General features: G+C 31.7%; 2 protein-coding genes across 4 annotated transcripts; one reads left to right on the top strand and one right to left on the bottom strand.

Annotated features, from left to right (window-relative positions):
• Positions 1 to 882: 882 nt before the first annotated feature.
• LOC140043901 (uncharacterized) lies at positions 883 to 12694 on the bottom strand. 3 transcript variants are annotated; one of them, XM_072088379.1, is made up of 13 exons: positions 12413 to 12694; positions 11784 to 11934; positions 9863 to 10035; positions 8869 to 8976; positions 8417 to 8510; positions 8113 to 8162; positions 7271 to 7438; positions 6657 to 6851; positions 5926 to 6021; positions 5253 to 5495; positions 4594 to 4679; positions 3430 to 3467; positions 1656 to 1726 (listed from the first exon to the last, which is right to left on the bottom strand). In XM_072088379.1, the coding sequence occupies exons 1-12, from the start codon at positions 12554 to 12556 to the stop codon at positions 3431 to 3433; spliced, it is 1545 nt and encodes a 514-aa protein (XP_071944480.1). In that variant the 5' UTR covers positions 12557 to 12694; the 3' UTR covers positions 1656 to 1726; position 3430. The 3 variants fall into 3 exon arrangements, with proteins under 3 accessions (XP_071944479.1, XP_071944480.1, XP_071944481.1); XM_072088380.1 differs by having other exon boundaries at positions 1701 to 1726; positions 3399 to 3467; XM_072088378.1 differs by lacking the exon at positions 3430 to 3467 and having other exon boundaries at positions 883 to 1726; positions 12413 to 12693.
• Positions 12695 to 13167: 473 nt separating this feature from the next.
• Positions 13168 to 23025, top strand: LOC140045317 (SEC14-like protein 2). The gene is made up of 12 exons (XM_072090170.1): positions 13168 to 13402; positions 14016 to 14085; positions 15136 to 15179; positions 15329 to 15391; positions 15766 to 15859; positions 16365 to 16459; positions 18755 to 18850; positions 19165 to 19309; positions 19561 to 19667; positions 20298 to 20440; positions 20655 to 20806; positions 21168 to 23025. Exons 1-12 carry the CDS (start codon positions 13349 to 13351, stop codon positions 21812 to 21814), a joined length of 1710 nt encoding a protein of 569 aa, XP_071946271.1. The 5' UTR covers positions 13168 to 13348; the 3' UTR covers positions 21815 to 23025.
• The last annotated feature ends 49 nt before the right edge of the window (positions 23026 to 23074 follow it).

Genomic DNA, 23074 nt, shown 5'->3' with positions numbered 1-23074 from the left:
GAGCGAAAACCTCCTGTCCGCTCCACACTTTGTGTAAATGGTCATAAGAAATAACATAGGTTCTACATTTTTATTACCACTCGCCTGTGTAAATTAGCCTTTAGGGGTTACTTGTATAACCAAACGAAACCCTGTATACAATACTTTTCCTATAGAATGGAAAAGGTGCATTTGCAAATAAGTTATTTTATAGATTGATACACTTGATTTAAAAAAAAAATTTTTTGTGGCCCTGCCTAAAACAATTCACTTGGTAAAATGTGCAATGTACTAAATCTACCTGGTCTTGTTATAAAATGCAGTGTTGATGTTATATAATTGTGAAATCTTAAAGATGTATTGTCCCCCAAAATCATGAAAAATGAAGATTAATAAAATCAGACTTTGAATAGTCCATTTTGCAGCTTTAATTTCATAGGGAAAAATGCATCCAATTTTTGGTAAAATGAATAACATTGTGACAATATAATGGCATGTCCAACAAAAATGTGAAAAACAATTTTTTAGGGGGACAATATATCTTTAAAATATATATTAAAAAAATACAATATCAGTATTTATATATTGTAAATATTAAATTATATATGTAAACCACCTTTTATAGAGTTGATCTCTAAACATGATTCAAACATTAATGTTTTTTTCATGTTATTTGCTGCTGGTTTGCTAATGAATCAAATCAGATTAAAGTATAATTATTTTTGGACATGTATGTTGCTGACATTTTCTTTTAATGTGTAAATAAAAATAAAATTTGCAGTAGAGGCTTTTAAAATAATGTTTATGTATCTTTTGTTTTTGTTAAAGTAGTTTTTGCAAGACACCAGATAACAAATCAAACCACCTCAACCAAACATACTATATACTAGTCTTTTTCTACCATTTTTTTATTCACTCACATATAAGTGTACATTTAAAATGATCAACATTGGAATTGTTTTGATTTTCACCATGCAATTCTGTGGCTATAATGCATCTGAAATTCGTATAAACATTCATATAAAATATATTTTTCATTACTGAAAATGTTGCATGATTTAAAAATATATATATTGAGGACAATTGCAAGGAAGTACAAAATGAATGTGGTATATACAACTTTTGGAAAGACAAACACATTTTCCAAGATTACACCTCTCATTTATATAGTTAATGGTTTTAAATTTGTATAGCGCATAATACAAATAGTCTCTATGTGCTGTGGACTCAGATGTTACACATTATCAACTACATGCTTCTCCCCTAAGGGTCACGTTATGTCAGTGCAGCCACTATAAGGCACTCTCTCATCTGTCCACGACACAGTATAGACCTTATCCGAGAAGACTTGTTCTACCACCAGAACGAGCAAGTCTCGAACCCTTGCCAATGTTATGGCTGGATTAGTAACCACCCTTCCCAGAATGCAACTATTTAATTTATAATTTCTCTGTATATTCCACCCTTTTAAAATATAAAACTATCTACTAAAACATACTATTGTGTATATAAATATTTTACAAAAAAACAGAAGACTAAAATACATACATTCATATACAATAAAGCACCAAAATAGATTACAAATAAGGCGGACTTGTGCAGAGTAGGCGGGTACGTAGACCGGTAGATTGTGATGTTGCAATCACAACTTTCACGAAGTACTGCTCAAATGAGTGAATTGACAAAAATTCAACATTATGATACGACCTCAGAATCATACATATCCAGTTTTCCCATCTCAAGTTCACTGAAAAATAAAAAAGCATATTATTGTTTATTACTTATTGTTGTTATTGATATTTATTATTGATATTTTAAATCAATAAATATAATAATTATATCATGTAATTCTTAAAGCTCTGTCTACACTATCAAACTAGTTTGACAACAGTGTGATGTGCCCAAATATGGTAGTGATATGACATCATCATGGCCTTATATAGGCACATCACATTTTTTGTCACATAAAGTTTGATAGTGTAGACAGAGCTTTAGATAACAGACTGTTTTACGACAGGAGCCCAGTTAAGGAAGAAGGAATACCTACCTGAATCCATGGGGAGTTGAATTTTCTTTTTTCACAATCAAGTGTTTTTTATCTTTTAAACATGTATGATATTTAATCAAAAAATAAATTGATTTTAGGGGAAAACACCTGGTTTGGCTTGGTAAAAATGTTATATTAAGACTGAAAATCTCTTACGGAAGCCCGTTCGGGCCACAAGATAACTATATTTTAAAAGCTGTTATCTGGCGGCCGCCACTTAATTATCTGGCGGCCGCCACTTAATTTTCTGGCGGCCGCCACTTAATAATTAGTACATGTCCCGTCACGTGACATGTACGTGCATTGGATCAGAGGCGATGTTGCATATGGAACGCCATCGATGCCATTTGAAGGCTATTTCAATATGACTAATCATTTTATTGACATGATTAATGTGTTAGAGAACTTGCAATTGTCCCACCTTATTGACTATTTTGAAAGAGAAAAGGTTTGATTTATGGCCTCCGCTAGCTAGACCTAGTCTAGTGTCAGACTAACTTTTAACAATAATAATTTACCCTTTCTCTCTCAAAATTTGTAAAAAGATGAATTAATTTTAGGTTATTCAACACATCTTTAATCGTAAATATGGTAAATGGGCCAAATAGAAATGCGCCGAATGCTAAAAGAGCCGAACGTAATGGTTGTAAAAGAGCCGAATAGAATTAAAGTTTGCTGCACGTACATGTCACGTGACGGGACATGTACTAATTATTAAGTGGCGGCCGCCAGATAATTAAGTGGCGGCCGCCAGTTAATTAAGTGGCGGCCGCCAAATAACAGCTTTTAAAATATAGTTAACTTGTGGCCCGAACAGGCTTCCGTAATCTCTTACTTTACTTGAAAAGTATAAAACTAATATTAAAACAATTTTTTCCAATTGTAACAAATTTATTCATAATACTGTAATTAAAACTGTTATGTTAAGTGTGAGTGTAATTATAACGCCAGTGCTTTAAAAAATGGCTTCTGTGCTAAAAAATTATGTGTGTGTGAAAATGCTGTTCAGTATTTTTAAACAACGATACCCACCCAATACTCCCATAACCGCTAATTTTATTCATTTTAATTAATGATCATTGACTTAGTTCTATTTATCAACAAATATTAAGAACTAAAGCTTTGTCTACACTATCAAACTAGTTAGACAAAAAAAATGTGATGTGCCCAAATATGGTAGTGATATGACATCATCATGTCCATATATGGGAACATCACATTTTTTTTGTCACATAAGTTTGACAGTGTAGACAGAGAGCTTCAGTAAAAATTGTGCAGTGAGAGTTAATGATAATAAAGCATACAGAAAATAAACATTAAATATAAACAATAAATCTAAACATTAACACAAATGTCTTATTATTATTATTACAATTACTATGTGCAGTTTTCACACTCGTTACCTCATCCCTCTATCTTGGTGAACGCTAAAAACACTTCGCTGTAATAATGTATACCACCAAATGAATGTAATGACACATGCAATATGTATACTTATTATTCAAAATATTGTATTGGTACAATTTACTAATGCTTACTAATTGAAAATAATAAAGTGTGACATTGCTTTTGATGATATGGAACTAAAGCTCTGTCTACACTATCAAACTAGTTTGACAAAAAAAGTGTGATGTACCCAAATATGGTAGTGATGTCCTCAAATATGGTAGAGATATGACATTGATCATATCATATGGGCACATCACATTTTTTTTTTCACATAAAGTTTGATTGTGTAGACAGAGCTTAAGATATTAATGATATACAAGAATCACATGTGTATGTATGAGTGAATACCCTGTATGAGTCAACCTGATGAGTTGGTTGTGGATGGTACAGTAGGGGTACACCATGCATGCTGATGTGGTATTGACATCTGTACTCACCAATTGATTATAGTGTTTATTCTTTGATAGATATACCTCAACTAAACTAGGTATTTTGCTGTGATAACAACGGTAATTATTGAGAATAAATGTACTATACACTTAAATATGTAAATATATAAATAATAAGCCTTTTAACAATAAATTAACTTAGTACAAGAATGTATAATTAGCAGAGGACGAAGAATTGTTTCTGTTTTGTATCTTGTAATTTAAATGTGTTCTCTCCAGAAATGGAGAATAAAACAAAATTGAAATATTCAAAGTAAATAGGTTGTAATCATACCATCATTTTACTATTTAAAGATGTATTTTCCCCAAAAAACATGGAAAAAGAAGATTAATTAAATCAGACTTTGAAAGGCCGTTTTGTAGTTTTAACAAAGTTAATTACTTCCATAGAAAAAAAAAATTTTCACACATAAAAAGACAAAATAAAATCGTTAAATTCAACAAAAACCCATTGGCTGGCAGTCAATTTGACTATTTTTTGCTTTAAATTACATTTTTTTTAGGTAAATACATTTTTTTTCCATCCAATTTTTGGTCAAAATGTCCAACTATTATGTGACATTAAAATGGCATATTCAACAACACAATTTGTACAATTATTTTTTAAGGGGACAATACTTTAAAAAATGAAATAACATATCTTAAAACAGTAGTAAAAAAAAGGTATACCTGTAGTTAATATCACCATCTCCATCACGATCAAATTCACTAATCAACCAGGCTATTTCTTCTTGTGTCAGGTCAATACCAATTTCCTATTGAAGTGAATTTTTAGGAACAAATTTAAATTAACTTAATTTCCCATGTGGCAAGGTGGAATAATTAATATTACTTATAATCTGGGAGCTCACAAAGAAAAGAATTGTTAATGAGATTTGTGGTGGTCAGAATTATTCTAGAACTCTTCAAGGATTTCACAATTTCTGTACATGTTCTTTAGGATAAGGGACCATCTCACTGCAGTTACTCCAGTAATTACATTTTGCTTACTCCTTGTTTATTCAATTACTTATCAAGCTAGTTCTGACTGTAGTTTCTGTCTACACTATCAAATGTTATGTGACAAAAAAGTGTGATGTGCCCAAATATGGTAGTGATATGACATCATCATGTCCATATATGGACACATCACATTTTTTGTCACATAAAGTGTGATAGTGTAGACAGAGCTTCAGAACTGCAGTAAAATAACGTTGACATAATTCTAACGACCATAATTATTTTCATGTTATGTAATTGAGGGAATAACCTGTGACTTGCAGCCAACTGGGCTGAATTGCGGACAGTTGTGGACGACACATACCTCAACTATCTGAACCATCACTAACCTTAAGTCCTTCCTCAAACTCATCGTAAGTAACACTCATACTTCCATCTTTATCAACTTTATTGAAGAAGTCCATAAACCTAAGATTGTTCTTTTGGATATACCGGTACAATTTCACCATTGGATTGAGCCTAGCTTTAGGTTTTACTTCCTCTTGCATGCCGCCATGTTTTATTTTAATGTCAGGTCTGAGTTCCTTCAACTCTTTGAATACTTCTTCAAAATCTTTATTCACTTGAATATCCTATAAAAAATTGAAGTTAAATGTTCACTTTAATCGTTGCACTATAGTTCCAGATTATAAATTTATTTTATTTATACTGGGTGACCAGAGGTCCCAGTTATGATCAGTGGCTATGAGTAACAATGTGTGTACTAGTACACTGGTGTAACACCTACTTATCTCGAAAAGATAGATACTAGGTTCTTTAAAGTGCACACGAGCTAGATGTGTACACTGGACCTATGGTTTATAGTCCTTATCTGAGAAGACTTGTTCTACCACCAGAACTAAATCATCACTTTAATCAATCAAACTCCACATTCACTTTTCCAAATATAGCAATTTGCTTTGAATGCCAATGTGCAAATAGAAATATTAGCATATAAAATAGTCACATTAGCAAATAAATTATATATTATCCATATTAGCATAAACAATCAATTAAACTTACTAGAAATTCAATGCTTTCAATCGCTGTATTTGCATTTTCTTTACAAGCTTTCACAATGCCATAGCAACCAGCCGTCTGCATCGGGTTTTTACCAATCTAAGAAGAGGAAGACAATAGAACTACTTAATGAATGATTACAATGATTGAAGCCAATGACCTTCTGTAATGATTGGACAAGTATTGGATACATACACCATTCTGAACTATGGGCCCGTTCAGACGGGTTGAAAATTCCAGCTTATTCCAGCTGTGCAGTTGCGCTTGAAAATGAATTTTTGCCCTATGCTAAAAAAAATCGAGGCACAATATTCACCAAATTTACAGGTTACTTTAGCCTATGGCCATTAACATATGTGGTATAATCTGACAGTGGGTCTCAAGATGCAATTTAGCCTAATTTATATATACCAACATCCACTAAATTTCAAGATTGGTTTATCATAAGGTTTGTTTTTGCTGCATAGTGCCCAATAAACTGTTAAAAAATACATTTAAAATATAATGTTATATCGACTGCATTTCTGTTAAATGTTAACCGGTTACTTCAAATTTGTCCTGTTTCTTCTGCCAAGAAATTGTGGTTAATTTATTCACACGGTTAATAACCGGTTATTTTTTCGTAGCAGAAACAGGACCTTTTCTTTTTAATAAATGGCTAACTTTTCCTATTTTTCACTTCTTATTCAATCAGAATAGCAATATGATAAAATTACTAAAATAATAAATGTTACCTTTAACACTTTCAGGCTTTCATTTACAGCCATTCCTTTACTGATTAATATAGCGCCCTCTGCTGATATTCGGTTGTTTGTAATATCTAGTTCTTCAAGTGAACTATTGAACTTGAGGGCATCTCCGATTGCTTGTGCTCCTTCATTTCCGAACCCATTCCACGAAAGATCAACTTTCTTTAAACCTATGTTATTCTGGATGATGCAAAAACATTTGAATACTAATAAAAAAGGTACAGGTAAAGGTAAGTCCCATTTCTCACTGTATGGGGAATGAGCTGTTAGGGGATCATTGTACTAAGTCTAGGCATTGTGTGGTAGGGTGGCCAGTTCTTTTCCATACTGCCTTATCCTCTCTAGTATTTTCAACCAGGTAATCATTTACTCATTTACAATTGAGTAGACTGGGAGTTGTCGAGAACTTAGGCCTAATACTAGATAAACTGAACAATCCACTTTGATTGAGATCTGCTAGTAGTGGTACGCTATACTGCAAACTACTGTATAAACATATTTTACTACAATAGAAATAATTCAAGGGGTAAGCCTCATCCAATAAATAGTTTTGACCAAATAGGATGAACAATAACATGGAGCGCCAAATAAACACATACCCCAACTCCCTTTGCTAATGCCAGAGCTCCTTTCCGCCTTATGTGGTTCCAACTTAGGTCAATGCTCTTAATGTTGATGTTTTCAGACACAGCAGGTCCAAGTATTAAACCAGATGCTTCACTGAAGTCATTATGACTTAAGTTTAAGTATTCTAACTTGCTGTTACCCTGAAAATAAACATTATCAAACATACAACATTAAATAATTCACCAACACACAAAATTGAAAATACATTTCAACTTAAATTGATACATTTAAACTTAAGTTGATACATTTAAACTTAAGTTGATAAGATATATTTTTTTAACTCATAATCTTATATTTTTCTTATATTATTTGATTTTATAGTATACTATATTATATTAATTCTGATTTTCCTAATTTAATGTTTATGATTGTTATTGTTGATTGTTGCAATGTATTTTTATTTTTATTAAAGAGGGCCCTAAATATCAGTTAACCCACTGGGCTAAACTTGATGGTTACCCTCTTTAAAGATGGTTGAACAAAAATAAAAACATTATACAGATAACTTGAATTTTGTCCAATAGAGATTGGAATTAACATTTGTCACTTGTCATAGAAAATATACATAAATAGACACAACTTTATGTATACAAAAGAAGAAGAAAAATGATCATACAATACGAATACGTTTATTCATCAAAATCGAAAAAAGTAGTAGTAATATAATAATAATAGTATGAACAATGTTGAAATACATATTTTATAATATATGAAATGGGGTCTCAGGAAACCAGGAATGCTTGTATGGTTTGTATATAATGGTTGGATGAAAATCAATAGCAAACGACAGACACGTTGTAACAACCATACTCACCAAAATGACCTCCGCAAACGCCTCTGCACTTTTATCTTCAAAAGCGTTTCCTAATTTGAATGAAATGGTTTGAAGATGAAAAGAATGACATTTTACTTATAATAATTGATGATATACAGTATTAAGCATATTATTATGGCTGAATCATGGAATATATTTCATGTTTTGAAAGCAGAATTAAAATGATGAAGAATGAAGCTTTATTTCCACCATGGTTACACTCAATTAATACAACCCCAAATTTGGATAGAGTATTGTGCATACGCAGTAAGTAAATGTCATGTTTATATTTCCTTTTACAAACCTGATAACGTTACGTGTGTTAACGTAGCATTGTTTAGTAACATCTCACATATTGCACCAGCTCCTTTGTTGCCCAACCGGTTATCTGATAAGTCCTACAAAAATAAATAAATCGCATGTGATAATATATAAATAAAACAAAACAAAAAAGAATACAAAAAAACAGTTTTGTTAATGACAATGTTATGATTGTAGTGGAGCTGTAACTTGGTGGTTAACATGCTTGCTTTCCAATCCCAAGTTCCATGGTTCACCTGACCTAGTGCCAGGGTTGTAACTCACAACTCTTTCAACTCCACTCCTTACGCCTCAAATGAGACTTAGTTTATAGGCACGATAAATTATAAAATAGTTTATCATCCAGAAAAAAAAAGCAAAAAAAAAAAACAACAAAAATCAGTTTTGTCAATGACAATGTTATGATTAAAGTGTAAAAATAAAATATTACCGCACCAAGTCTGTGATATAACAGTTTTCTTTCAACATCTCAGCAACAGCGAACCCTCCGCTAGCATCTAACCAGTTGTCACCAAGATTTAACTTGCTTATAGTGGTATTCGACTGCGAAAAGAAAATTTATAATAACATTATTTATTTTGAATACAGTAATAACAATAATAATATTGATTTATGCTCGCATATAATACTCAAGAGTGCTCAAGGAGCAAAAAAAAATTTTAATTCAGTAGAACCCTTTCTTCGGAATATCCCATGAAACAACAGAAACACTACAGTCACCCTATTCAAGGGACACCCCTATTAAGGGGACACTTTGTTGGGTCTACTTACTTGGTACTTGGTGGTTGTCCTCTTGAATACTCCACAAGGAAGTCTTACAAAGAGGCCTTGGGTAGTGGCTTATTAATTAGACACTACAGTATCTCTTTAAATGTATCACTATTAACAAAGAACTTATAACACAAGAATCTCCTGTTCGTCCGAAGCGCGTAACAATTTCGAAAGGCATTGTGGGATAGAATAGAGCTATGGGTGGCGCCATTGTGAGCCATGGAGTAGGGCGCCCGCATCAAATTAGAAAGTCAAAATCATAGAGGGGATCTGCTAATGCTCTAGGGGGGATAGAGTAATTGACTGAGGAGTAGGGCGCCCGCATCAAATTAGAAAGTCAAAATCATAGAGGGGATCTGCTAATACTTTAGGGGGGTAGAGACGTAATTGATTTCCTAGTTTGGAGGGGGCGCTGCTCCATGCTGTGAAATGGCGTCGCCCAGTTTGACCTTTTAACCCTGTACTTCCGATACTGTGTTTTGAATGCAAATTGAAGAACAGGAGATTCTTGTGTTAAGTTCTTTGCTATTAATGTTTTCAATAGCTTCTTGGGGCAGTCCCAAATGTATCCCCTTAATAGGGGTTCGATTGTATTTAAATTGCAGATAGAATAATTAGCATATTATAATTAGTATGAACCTTAAATTATTAGACTTACCACTAGTGCAATAGCGATAGCCTTTGCCCCAGCCGGTCCTAGACCATGATGCTTCATTGTCAACTCCGCATCTGTGATGTGTCGAAGGAAGTACGAGACAGCAATAACGCCATTTTGGCGACACGCTTCAATGTACGTCGTCCTCCCAGATGCATCATACGATTCACGAACCTCTGTTATATTTTAATAGTGACAAAGCAAAATCAAGTTTAATTTACATAAATGTAAAATGTCAATGTATTAAAGGATGTTGACATTTTGACTGTAGATTATTGGGAGATTTACAGTAAAAAGCTATCGTAATGAGAACAGCAAATTATAACTTGAACAAGAAACATTAAAATCAGGTTCCTTCACACACATGGTATATGTTCTATTAAACACATATTTGATTCGATGTGACATGCAAAATGTATGTGAACACCATAGCAGAGCTTGGCAACATCTCAGTTGGTTTCTCCATTGTATTAATGTGTACATTAAAATTGATGGACTTTACACGATTTATTGTAAAGCTCTGTCTACACTATCAAACTACTGTGACAAAACAATGTTGTGCCCAAATTTGGTGGTGATATGCCCAAATATAGTAGTGATATGACTTGTCCACATTTTTTGTCACATCTAGTTTGTAGACAGAGCTTGTGTGATTTTTCAGGTTTCTGATTAATTATGAAATAACAACACAAAACTAATACTACAGTGTGATTAACTATAAACTACTGTGAATAATATATTTATTAATCATCCACAAATTAACAAATATAACGTGAAGCTCTGTCTAGTACATTATCAAACTAGTTTGACAAAAAAAGTGTGATGTGGCCAAATATGGTATGAAATAATAAAAAATAACATAAAGTTTGATAGTGTAGACAGAGCTTAACACATGTATTGATTCAATGGATCTGGGAACAGTATTTTACCAGGTGCATGTACAAGTGGATAATGGTTGGAGTAAAGATACTGGGGTCGGGGGAATGGATGGGAGAGGTTAATGGATCCAACATGCAACTGCAACTATTAATTTATACAGTACTGTTACTTGTAGGCCTACTGTGGATCAAACAGCCAAGAATTAACTGGTGATGAGGCCTTGGTATAAGCCTAGTCATAGTGCTCAAATGGGAACAACTGAGGATAGAGGCGCATGCCACAATGCAACTCTTGGAGAAAACCTTGTCATGCATAGTGTAATATTGAAGGTGAATTCTACTACTACAAAAATGAATACAATATTGCTACATTAATAGTACATATATCAAAAACAAACAATTTAAATTTCAAGACATATTGTAGTTAATTAGTACAAAAGGTATGTGGAATTTAGTGCACATGGTTTTTGGGGATCACAAACAAGACAAATACGGCAGTGTTTCTTACTCTTTTTCATAGCTGTAACTGTGGCTAAAAGCATGCAGAAAAAAATAAAGGCATAGCATAGCATATCAGTGAGGGTGTATTTATTCAAGTGCTACGTGGTATACAGGCACTCTTTATGGATTTATACATATTTATTTATTACTCTCTTATTTCTGGAAATCCTGGTTTATATGTGAGAGTTTCCGGTATTTGGAAAGTTTTGGTTTCAGGAGATATAACCATATAGATGTTTATAATAACATGCTTCATGAATAAAGTATGAAAAAAGAGCAATTGAAAAATATTTCACTAATTCAATAATAATGAGACTACAGAGTAATATATTTTTGTATTTATTTTTTTGAATTAATAATAATAAATAACAAATTAGAAAAACAATATTTAAAAGTACGTCTAAGTGCAGAGCTTGTATAGTAAGCAAAAATGTGCATAGAAACTAAGTATAAAATGGAAAAATGTTAAACTTTAAAAAAAATAATTCTGAGCCTAAAAAACAACATATATTTTTTTATGCTAGACTTCAATTCAAGTATATTACCTTCAACCTCTAGATCAGTGTCCCATCCAGAGGACGAGTCGCTAACAAATGTTTGTTGGGAAGCGGCTCTTTTCTCTTCTTCATTCTCTGGTTTTTCAGATATTCTACTGCTCGGCCGTGAAGTATGGGTACTTGCTGCTCTACTAATAGTCTGTTGACAAAATATCATTTGTTTTCAACTTATTTTTTTCTAAAAAAAGTTAAATCAATCAACCATAAAGATTGAGGCTTATTTAAAATTTTAATATAAAATTCAATTTCAATTTCAATTTATTTCCACAATATAATAAAATACATACATAAATGCAATGAAGTGATTATGTGGGGGAGGGGGGGGGGAGTCGTATAAGTCATAAAGACTTTAAGTTTGACCCACCCCGAAATATAACATTGAATACGAAAAAGAAAAAAGTATACCCCTATACATAATAAACTAATATTATTAAATATTTAAAAAAAACAAAGCTACAATTTCAATTTAAACATATGTTATATTTTTATTTTTGTTTATGAATGTCAGTGTTAAATTGTTTATACATGGAGGTAAAAAAATAAACGAATTTATTTTTTACCTCCATGGTTTATGCCTCACCGGTATTTAATCGTGTAGTACTTAGTGGGTCACTTACCTTGCGTTGGTCCCCGATGCTTCCACGACTCTTCGCTCTGCTTGGAGCTCTACTCGACGATCGGTTTGGAATTATTAAATTCACGTCATTGTTATTCTCTTTTTCTTCACCATGGTTTTGAAATACTTCATGAGATACATCCATTTGATTAGCCGTTTGTTTTTAAACAGTTTGTTTATGTTTTGATACGCAAACTATGGGTATTTCGGATGTTCTTCTGTTATCTCTTGTTGATATTGATCGCTTCAAATCTGTTCTTAACATCTTTTGTGTGCAGTTGCTACGCGATTTACATATGGGGGCGCTAGATCACTTTTCACACCAACTTAAATTTCTCGTCTTCTAGGCCCTACTAAAAATTCGCAAACTTTTTTAATAAATGTGTTGATTATCGATTATGATACATAATAAATAACGAATAATGTCTGATTTAATGCAATAATCATGAATGATAACTAACCAACAAACACTGATAATAAATCAATAAATATTTATAAAATAAATTAAATCAATAAATAATCAATTGATCAGTGATATTATACATATAAATAAACCATGGTATAAAAGCAAATCAATTAGTGGATAGATCAGTTTATCAATATCAATCAATCGACCAATATCAATCAATAATTCAATATTTAATCAATTGATCAAAAAATTGATCAATCAGTCGATAAATCAGTCAATCAATCAATTTTACATGGGCCAATGAGAACAAAGTACGGGTGATTACGTACGTACCTGGAAACTATTCATAATTTTATGAATACGATCGCGGAAGTTGGTGATAAAAACTTGACTGTTCGTAGTAGAGTAGCATTACTGTAAGATCCGTCGAATAGATTATGAAGAATGCATGTTGCGGTCGTATTAGACATATGACTAAATAAATCTGCTTTTCCATAGTATTAAAAAGTGCGTTTTTAAACAACAAACATGAGTGGATTTGTCGGCGATTTAAGCCCTAAACAAGAGGACAAGTTGATAAAGGTGGTGTAGAAATTGTGTTATTTCGGGGTTGGGTTTTTTGGCCTTTGTTTTGTAGTATTGTTTCGTTTTGTTATAATATATTTGTCCTCTAATAATGCACTTCCGTGTATACTGGGATTGAGTACTACAGATATAACTAAAGCCGGATCTCCACTAAAGCCTAGCTAGCTGTAACATTTAGAAAATGGCATGTGTATTTGTTTGTTGTTCCATGTACCCTAGGACAAGAGCACGCGGTGCGTATGCTGTGCCTCTTTGTTGACTTTGGAAAATAATGAATAAATAATGATTTTACTCTTCTCTCCCTGCAGCTTTTTACCATGGATGAAAGTTTACGAGGGATTGTTGTGACAGTGTGTGTGTTTATTCAATTATAACAAAGGATTTACCTCAAATTGACACCAGATATCAACACATCAGGGAGATAGCCATCAATCACATTTCATTGCCAATAAAACGTGCCCTAGTTTTATACCGATAATTTTTTAATAGATACACATTTAAATGTATTTTTAATTACGCTCTTCTGATACAAGTTTTTAAAAAACACAATACTGGTTTTATTATACATAGTGTAGTTTATTAATATTGGGACATATTTTACTTTGAACAGATAAAAGAAATTCTTAAAGATGTGTTGACACCAGAGCATGATGATCATCTATTACTACGGTTTCTTCGAGGTAAAATCACTCATCTTAGACATTTTTCTTTTTTAGCTTTAATTTACAAAATATAAATTTGATAGGAAATCATGTTTTTTTGCATGCCTTACTTCCTTTTTAAATAATCATAATATGTAACTTGTTTTGATATTACTGTATTTTCCCTATTTCTCAATAAATGTAATTATTGTGTACTCTTGCAAGTAATTGCAGAAATACAGGAAATAGTATAAAAGTAATAAAAGCAAGGTTCTTATAATTTTTCCTGGTTTAGTCAAGCATGTGCATCCTCGAGGTTGCAATTTAATTTTGCTAATAAATACATTTTTTATAAATTTTGCCTAAATTTGTATATTGTATAATTATGGAGTAATAATTTACTCCATGATATAATTAAGTATATTTATAACGTTGAAATACTTTAATATACTTTTTAACCCTTTTTAAAACATATTTTTAACTGTTTTTATCTGCTGCAATGTATTAGCTATGTCTTTCTGATTTTTATTTTATATGAATTAAATTTTATCAAATTGATTAAGTAACAAAATACATTTATTTGCCTATACTTCTAATCTTGATCCTAATATCTTTTATTTATTTAATTGTTTGTCTGTTCTATGAATTTTAAAATTTGACTTGCCTGATAACTGTTACACTTATTGGTACTTGAAAATTAATTCTACCAAATGGGCTTTGTTAAAAAAATTATTTGTAAAAAAAAAATCCAATATACTATAATACACTATACAATACTTCAGTTGTCAATATATAAAAACAGAACAACAGTTCTTTTAAGAACTAATATATGTGGTGTACCGCAAACCTTCAAACAATATAGTTTAACATTTATATAGAGCCCATTTCTACGAAAAGCTCATAACCAGCGGCTCTTCACACACTGTCATAGCATTGTTTAAAATTAATCTTTAAACGTTTTTTAAACTGATAATAATAATAATAATAAACTACTGTACAACAACTACAACATCCCTGTATGTCATGTTTAAATGTAAATAAATATAGTATAAACACTTTTGTACTATAATATTTTGGATATTTTTTCAGCTCGGAATTTTGATGTTAATAAAACTGAGACAATGTTCAAGAAGGTAAAATATATCATATTATTATTAATAATATTATTTATGAAGCAGGCTATTTTTACATAGCATAATGCTCCTAAAGAAAAGTTAAAATAAAACATTAAACATATATAATTGTTGTTTTTTATTGTAAAATTATTCATATCATTTTGCAGGACTTGGAATGGCGCGCGAGATTGGGAGTTAAAGAGATAGCAGCTAACTTTAAATTACCAGAGGTAAGTTTGATCTGTCTGATTTGGGACACCCCTATTCAAGGGACACTTTCGCATGAAACGATACTACAGTAAAATGAAGGTTTGTTACGGTCTATCTACACTATCAAACTATATGATAATGACATACATCATATATGACATCATCATCTCCATATATGGTCACATCACATTTTTTGTCACATAAAGTTTGATAGTGTAGACAGAGCTTTAGATTTCTGACTAAACAATGAAAGAAATATAAAATTATTAAAAAAAAGAAAAAATTCAAGATATATATTCATGTTCACATTTTCAAGTTTATCTGATTATCAGCTTGTCACTTGATTTTTTTTAATGCATACATTTTCAACTGATTATCATTTTTTATCTTTCAGGTGTGCGACAAATACTGGCCGGGTGGCCATGCTGGATTTGACAAAGATGGGGAACCGGTCTGGATCGAACCAACTGGAATGCTAGATGTCAAAGGTTAATGAAGCAATTTTTATTTCATACACATCCAATAGAGAGTAACTGGATAATCTCTTTTATAATTTATCATGCTCATAAACCTGGTTAGATCAAGACACAACTTTGCGCTGATTACTAGCTGCATTTATGGGAGTATGTTTCCATACGTGTTTGATGCAAAAAATGACCGGGGTAAATAATGTTCAGCGCTTAGAGTTTTAACAACATAAGGCGCTATATAAATCCAGGATAATATAATTATTATTATTAAATAAAGTCTAAATTGAGGCTTAGCTTAGGGAGTGGAGTTAAAAGAGTTGTGGCACTAGGTCAGCATTGAACTGTGGATCTTGGGATTGGAAGGCAAGCACCAAGCTACAACTCCACTTTACAATTGTTCCATGTTTATAATATTGTCTTATAATAATTTATGTATCTCAATCCAAACTGCCATATTATACTATGATTAAAGCTTTACTGTCCTACTTTCATTTAAAGATTAATCTTTTTAATTTTCTTGTAGGTTTATTACAATCTTGTAAGTCAGGTGATATTATCAAGTATCACATTTGTAATCTAGAGAGATTTATGAAAACAATTAATGAACAAACTCAAAAGGTACGGTTTCTTTTATTAAATTTAGTAATAGTAAATAAGAACTAAAGCTCTGTCTACACTATGAAACGTTTTGTGGTGTGCCCATATATGGACATGATGATGTCATATCACTACCATAATTGGGCATATCACTACCATATTTGAGCACATCACACTTTTTTGTCAACTAGTTTAATAGTGTAGACAGGGCTTAATTTAATAACCGCTGTGTATTAAGCTAATCTGAATCATATCGGAGTTACAACCGACATAAATGCTTGTGATCAGTAAAACTCTCTTAATATACCTCTGTGTTGTTAACTCCGATATCCAATGTACCTCCAACAACTCTGATAGGTTACAGGTACATTTTGAATTTGAACGCAAGCTACAAATTAACTCCAATGGACCACATATAACTCTGATAGAGAAAAAAAGCATGTAAATATCTGCAAAATCAATGGTTTTATAAAACATACAACTATACATTTTGGAAATTTTTCACCACCTCAAAACACTATATTTGTTTTGCTGTGTTAATTGTCTGAACTTCCATATTTTATGTCTTCATTCATTATTTCTTATATGATATGATACTTTAATATCTATAATAATTACTGGTAGGTTTTAATATAACAATATACAAAATGAAATAAGCCAGATCATGTTTCTTTTGGAGAGGTTTGGTTTACTGTCTTAGACCACTACTATATAAACTAAGAAATGTTACTAAATACTACCACCTACTTCATATAGAATACATTACAAAGTCTAAGTACTTTTTCAATGGTTTCTTAAACTTGTTGACCTATCTACTTAAATTCAAGTTAACCAACTTCTAAATCTAAGTCCTGTTTCCTGGTTTTGTTTTCTGCATTTAATTGCCTTTCCATACTAGTACATTTTCAACAAGTTGAAATAAGAAAAATGTATTATTTTTACCTAGTGATTATGTAATGATACTATGATATATGATACTAAGTGAAGTTATATATTTTGCTCATGTTAATATAATAAATTAATATATAATATTATTTCTACTGTACACTAAAACAGTGTGATTTCTAAAATGTTAGGGTTCGAAATTAGGACTAAATATGGGACAAAAAATGTGATGTGTCCATATATGGACATGATGATGTCATATCACTACCATATTTGTGTATATTACTTCCATATATGGTCACATTGTTTTTGGTACATAAAGTTTGATAGTGGGGCAGAGCTTTGTTCTCATCTGACAGTAATAAAACAATGTCTCTCTATAACTCTGGGCCTGTACGATTTTACTAGCATGTTATTTTGCTATAGCCAAACTAAATACAGTAAAACTACTTATTGAAATTGGTGTAAACTGATTCAAGCCACTACAGTAAAAATACATATCTAGGAAAGTATATCACAAATAAAAATAAACTTCATGGTACAGTACTTTATTGACTACAAATTTGTTTCATATGCTAGCAAAGCTAACACACTCGTCAGGTCAAAAGTACAATCATATCTAGGAAAGTATATATACAGCATATTCATCATAATCCTTGCATAATACTATATAAAGTTCAGATTCTAAACTCATGGATACCTCTATGATATGTATCTATATTTAAGTTTTAAAAAAACAACATAAAATGTAAATGTTATGTCAGCTTTGCAGCTGAAGGGTCTTAATCTTCTTGAAAATGAATGTTTTTCTTTTGCCATTGGCAAACAAACATTTTAAGTCTGCTCAAATTAGTAGCCATTAGCAGAAACAAAATGCATTAAGACACTTGAATGGTAGCATAGCTAAACATAATGTTGAAATATAATATAGCCTGTACGTAGCTAATGGAAGCATAGTTCGAACACAAATTTTTTATTTATTATTTTAAATTTTGACTTACAAATACAAATAGTGATGGTAGGCGATCTGGTTAGACAATTATTGTAACAGATATAGAAATTATGAATAAACATGTTTATCTGGTTTTTAGGTATTCATATATTTATTATTATTTGCTGGTAAGTTTTGCTAATTTTTGTTTTTTTTTGCAAAGAATAATAAAATTATGAATATAGAATTATTAGACAAAGAATGCATTCTGTACAGTGTGTTAAGTGATAAAAAGATGGAATATAAAATGTTCAAATATTTTCTTTTATTTATTATTTTCTTAAGTATAAGAATGTATAAAAATAGTGAATAATTAAATAAGAAAATACAATATTTTCTAGGATTTGTGCATAGTATTGGACGTTTCAAGACAAAATGTGGTTTTTAACAATAGTACAGAACATTATCATTTGTATGTGTGTTTTTCTTTTCTTTTGTAGCTTGGTAAACCAATTGCAGGTTTCACTTACATCATGGACATGCATGGACTAGGGAGGCAACATCTCTGGAAACCAGGGGTGGATCTTTACAATCAGGTAAGTTAATCAGTTTTATTCATAAACAATAATAAAATAAGCCTCTTTCTATTCAATTATATAATGAAATATTACATCACTCTAAAGCTCTGTCTACACAATCAAACTTAATGTGACAAAAAAATGTCATGTGCCCATATATGGATACGATGAAGTCATATCACTACCATATTTAGGCACGTCACTACCATATTTTGGCATGTCACACTTTTTTTCTCAAACTAGTTTGATAGTGTAGACAGAGCTTAATGAAGAACTTGTGTCAAGTTTTACACAAGATTGTTGCATTACTTTTCGTTTTCTTTTATCGGCAGATAACAAGCATTCTTCAGGACCATTACCCAGAATGCTTAAAAAAGATACTTATTGTTCGAGCTCCAAAAATCTTTCCTCTTGTGTACGCTCTTTGTCGGCCGTACTTAAGCTCAGAAACACGCAAAAAAATACATATACTTGGAGGTAATCTTAAGTAGATATAATTTCCTTGCATTTATATTATAATAGAAACCTTCACTGGTACATCATAAGACACATATATTAAAGAGAAACTTTCCTGTGAAACAAATTAACTAGGGGAAATATATGTTTTACATTAATGTGGCCTTAATCTCCTATTTAGGGGACACCCCTATTAAAGGGACACTTTATTGGATCCTGAAGTGTTCCCTTAATAGGAGATCTACTGTAATTGGGTTTTCCTTTTTTTAAAGGTGATTGGAAGGCTGCTTTGTTAGATTTTGTAGATGAAGATGTTTTGCCAGTCTATTGGGGAGGTAAAGCCACTGATGCAGATGGTAATACAATGTGTTCAAGCAAGGTTAGTAAGCCTAGTTTACTGGTACTCTTTTACCAGTTTATTGGGAAGGTAAAGCCACTGATGTAGATGGGAACACAATGTGTTCTAGCAAGGTTAGTAAGCCTAGTTTACTGGTACTCTTTTACCAGTTTATTGGGAAGGTAAAGCCACTGATGTAGATGGGAACACAATGTGTTCTAGCAAGGTTAGTAAGCCTAGTTTACTGGTACTCTTTTACCAGTTTATTGGGAAGGTAAAGCCACTGATGTAGATGGGAACACAATGTGTTCTAGCAAGGTTAGTAGGCCTGTTAGCGGAAAATTGAAAGAGGTTCTGTGTGTGACTACAGTAATGTAGGCAAAGCTTTATTAACATTTCTACGGTTATCAGTCAGTCAGACCCAGGCAATCTAACAACAGGATGCTGAGCTCCGGAGATCATTCATTTATCTGTGGCTACAACACAATCAGTTCACGCCCCTTAATAGACACCACTCGCCACATCGCATCCAGACATAAGATCAAAGGACTTTTACAAGTTTCTATCTTAGGCAAGGCAAGTGTCCTGTTGTTAGATTGGATTGGTCAAAATGTGTCACATAGAAGGTGATGACATCACATATTAGTACTGGTCTAATTTGTTTGGTTTCAGATATGTTTAGGAGGTGAAGTACCCAAGTCTTATTATTCCCAAGATGTAGACATTGCTGATGATAACATGACAGAAAGAGACATCAAGAGAGGATCTATGTTGGAGTTTAAGTACAGAGTTACAAAACCTGGTAGTTTCTTCAGGTGAAGTTTCATTCATCATCATTCATCATGTGGTGTGCCCAAATATGGACACGATGACATCATATCACTACCATATTTGGGCACATCATACTTTTTTTGGCAAACTAGTTTTACACAAAACATGGGTTTGTTAGCAATACTAGAGTTGTATGTAGGATATAATAATGTACCCAGTGAGGAGAGGATACTACCTATCTTTATTCTTTTTATACAGGTATGCATTTAAAACTAAAGATCATGACATTGCTTTTGGAATCAAACGAATTGAAAGCAACGGACAGAAAGTAAAAATCTTAGAAACTACTAGAGTCAACAGTCATTTTGTACTACAAGATGGTCAAGTCGAATTAGAAACTGCTGGATATTGTGAGTTAAACAGTTGTTTTTTTTATTTAATTGTCAATACATGCTAAAGATTTGAGTACAATATTCCAAATGATTAATGTCATTTCTCTGGGTACCATAAAGAGAGGACCATTAGGCCTACAATTACATTTAATTTATAAATATTAAGCTATGTCTATACTATCAAACTTTATGTGACAAAAAATGCCATGTGCCCATATATGGACATCATGTCATCACATGACTACCATATTTGGGTGTATCACTTACTACCATATTTGGGCACATACAGTTTTTGTCAAACTAGTTTGATAGTGTAGACAGAGCTTTTAGGCTCCAGTTTTGTGTTGCTTCAACAATTTCTATTTTATACTTTCTTCAGATGTTTTCAAGTTTGATAACCGATTCAGCTGGACAAAACCCAAGAAGATCATGTACATGCTAGAGCTATTGGAACCAGTTGGTGACCTTGATGAAGAACAGGTCAGCAGTAAGGCATTAAATGACAACAGTCAGACGACAGACAATAAACAAGATGAAGAAAGTAATAATAAGAACAATGAAATAAATAAAGATGTGGAAAACAGTGTAAAAGAAGATAGGAACACGGAGAAAGAATGCAATGTCATGGAAAATGACAAAGAGGTCACGCAGGAGAAAGTGACAGAGCTCAAAGAGGTAGTAAGTAGTAATGATGGCAGTGATGTCAAAGAAGTAGAGAATGTTGTCAACAAAGACACAAATGCAGGTCAACCTGAGGGTATCAAAGACAATCTGAATGAGGCTCAGAGTGAAAAGAAAGACGGAGACACCGGTGGTGATACCAAAGGAGAGAGTACAAAAGAAGAAATTAAAGATGAGATGGCAGTAAGTGTCCAAGAACAGGATGAATATGTAGTTGTTAATAGCACTAGTGAAAGTAGTACAAAAGAGGAGAATATAGAAAAAAGTATTGAAAATAAGGAGGAAAGTGAGAAAGAAGAAAGAAATGATGTCACTGAAATTGAAGAACAGGTTATTACTGTTTAGTATAGCAATGCAATTACTTGCAAATGTGACTTACTGTCGCTTACACATCCCACAATCATTGGTTCAAATCCTACAGTAGATCTTTTCAGGATTTGTTCATGGCTAAAAGAGCACCTACAATATTTGTTATAATACTTTGTAGTATGGATTTGTTATGGGAGTTATGTATGGATTCCACATACCTAAGTTCAGGTGAAAATAATGAAAAAAATGATTTGGTGTTTATAACTAGAGATTTTAGGGGATGCATTGCAGATTGCATCCCCTAATTCCAAACATGATATGTAATAATAATATTAATAATTTCAAATCATTCCATGGCCTTATTTACAATGTATTGATGATTGCTCTTCATATAAAATATATGATTTATGATGGTCTGTGGTGCAGATAGAATATTAATAATCTAACAAACAGCAGGAGATGTATATAGTATATTATATGATTCAAAACAATCTATATTTAATATAGGCCTACATTTGAACATCTATTTTATTGACTCTCACCGTATGTTACAGTATTGTCATTTTAGAACACGTAGAAAACAAATAAAACACAGAATAAAAGTAAAAATATATTTGTTAAAAAAATGATAGGCCTATGAATAGTTTAAATAACCAAAATCATAGTCTACAAATAAAATATTTGTTATTCATTGCAAAATTGTTTTCGTATATCTAGTATACCGTACGCTTTGAGTGAAATGAAAAACAATGAATGCTGTAATATGTCATAAAGTTTACAACAGTATTGAAAACAGTAATTTATTTATTTAAAAAATGATCATATCATTAATCAGATTATATAATAAAACATAGTAGTAGCTGTATACATTTTACATTTTATTTAATGAATATATTTTATAAGCAAATATTATTTTTTATTTATTTTGTAAGCAAATATTATTTTATTATTAACAAAAAAAAAAACAATAATTCAATATTATATTATGTATATAAATATAAATCCCTACTGAGGAAACCTCTTTTCAGAGGACACCTTTTTGGTCCAAAAGTGTTCCCTTAATAGGGGTTACACCGTATTATATTTTATACAATTAGCTGGTGCTATTTAGGCCTCCAGGGTTATTATTTTAAACTGATCTAATGCTATATAATAATTTTCCATGTATTTTATCTATAGAAATTAATTCGTAACATATAGCATAGTAAAACATATTTTACCAAATTAATAAAGAAAAACAACTATTATTACGTGTCTTTAGTATTTTGAATTTTCGTGATTAGATTAGAAGAGAGA

This window comes from Antedon mediterranea, chromosome 3 (genome assembly GCF_964355755.1).
Source record: "Antedon mediterranea chromosome 3, ecAntMedi1.1, whole genome shotgun sequence".
Lineage (NCBI taxonomy): Eukaryota > Metazoa > Echinodermata > Crinoidea > Comatulida > Antedonidae > Antedon > Antedon mediterranea.
This window is presented reverse-complemented; position numbering and strand designations above follow the sequence as displayed.

Bases quoted from the DNA above. Each gene is read 5' to 3' on its own strand.
- LOC140045317 (XM_072090170.1), top strand. From the start codon at position 13,349: ATGAGTGGATTTGTCGGCGATTTAAGCCCTAAACAAGAGGACAAGTTG. The intron at 19,668-20,297 runs GTTAGTAAGCCT...GTTTGGTTTCAG, and splicing joins ATACAATGTGTTCAAGCAAG to ATATGTTTAGGAGGTGAAGT. The intron at 20,441-20,654 runs GTGAAGTTTCAT...CTTTTTATACAG, and splicing joins AAACCTGGTAGTTTCTTCAG to GTATGCATTTAAAACTAAAG.
- LOC140043901 (XM_072088378.1), bottom strand. From the start codon at position 12,556: ATGGATGTATCTCATGAAGTATTTCAAAACCATGGTGAAGAAAAAGAG. The intron at 8,511-8,868 runs GTGCGGTAATAT...TTATTTTTGTAG, and splicing joins ACTGTTATATCACAGACTTG to GACTTATCAGATAACCGGTT. The intron at 4,680-5,252 runs GTTAGTGATGGT...TCACTTCAATAG, and splicing joins AGTTTGAGGAAGGACTTAAG to GAAATTGGTATTGACCTGAC.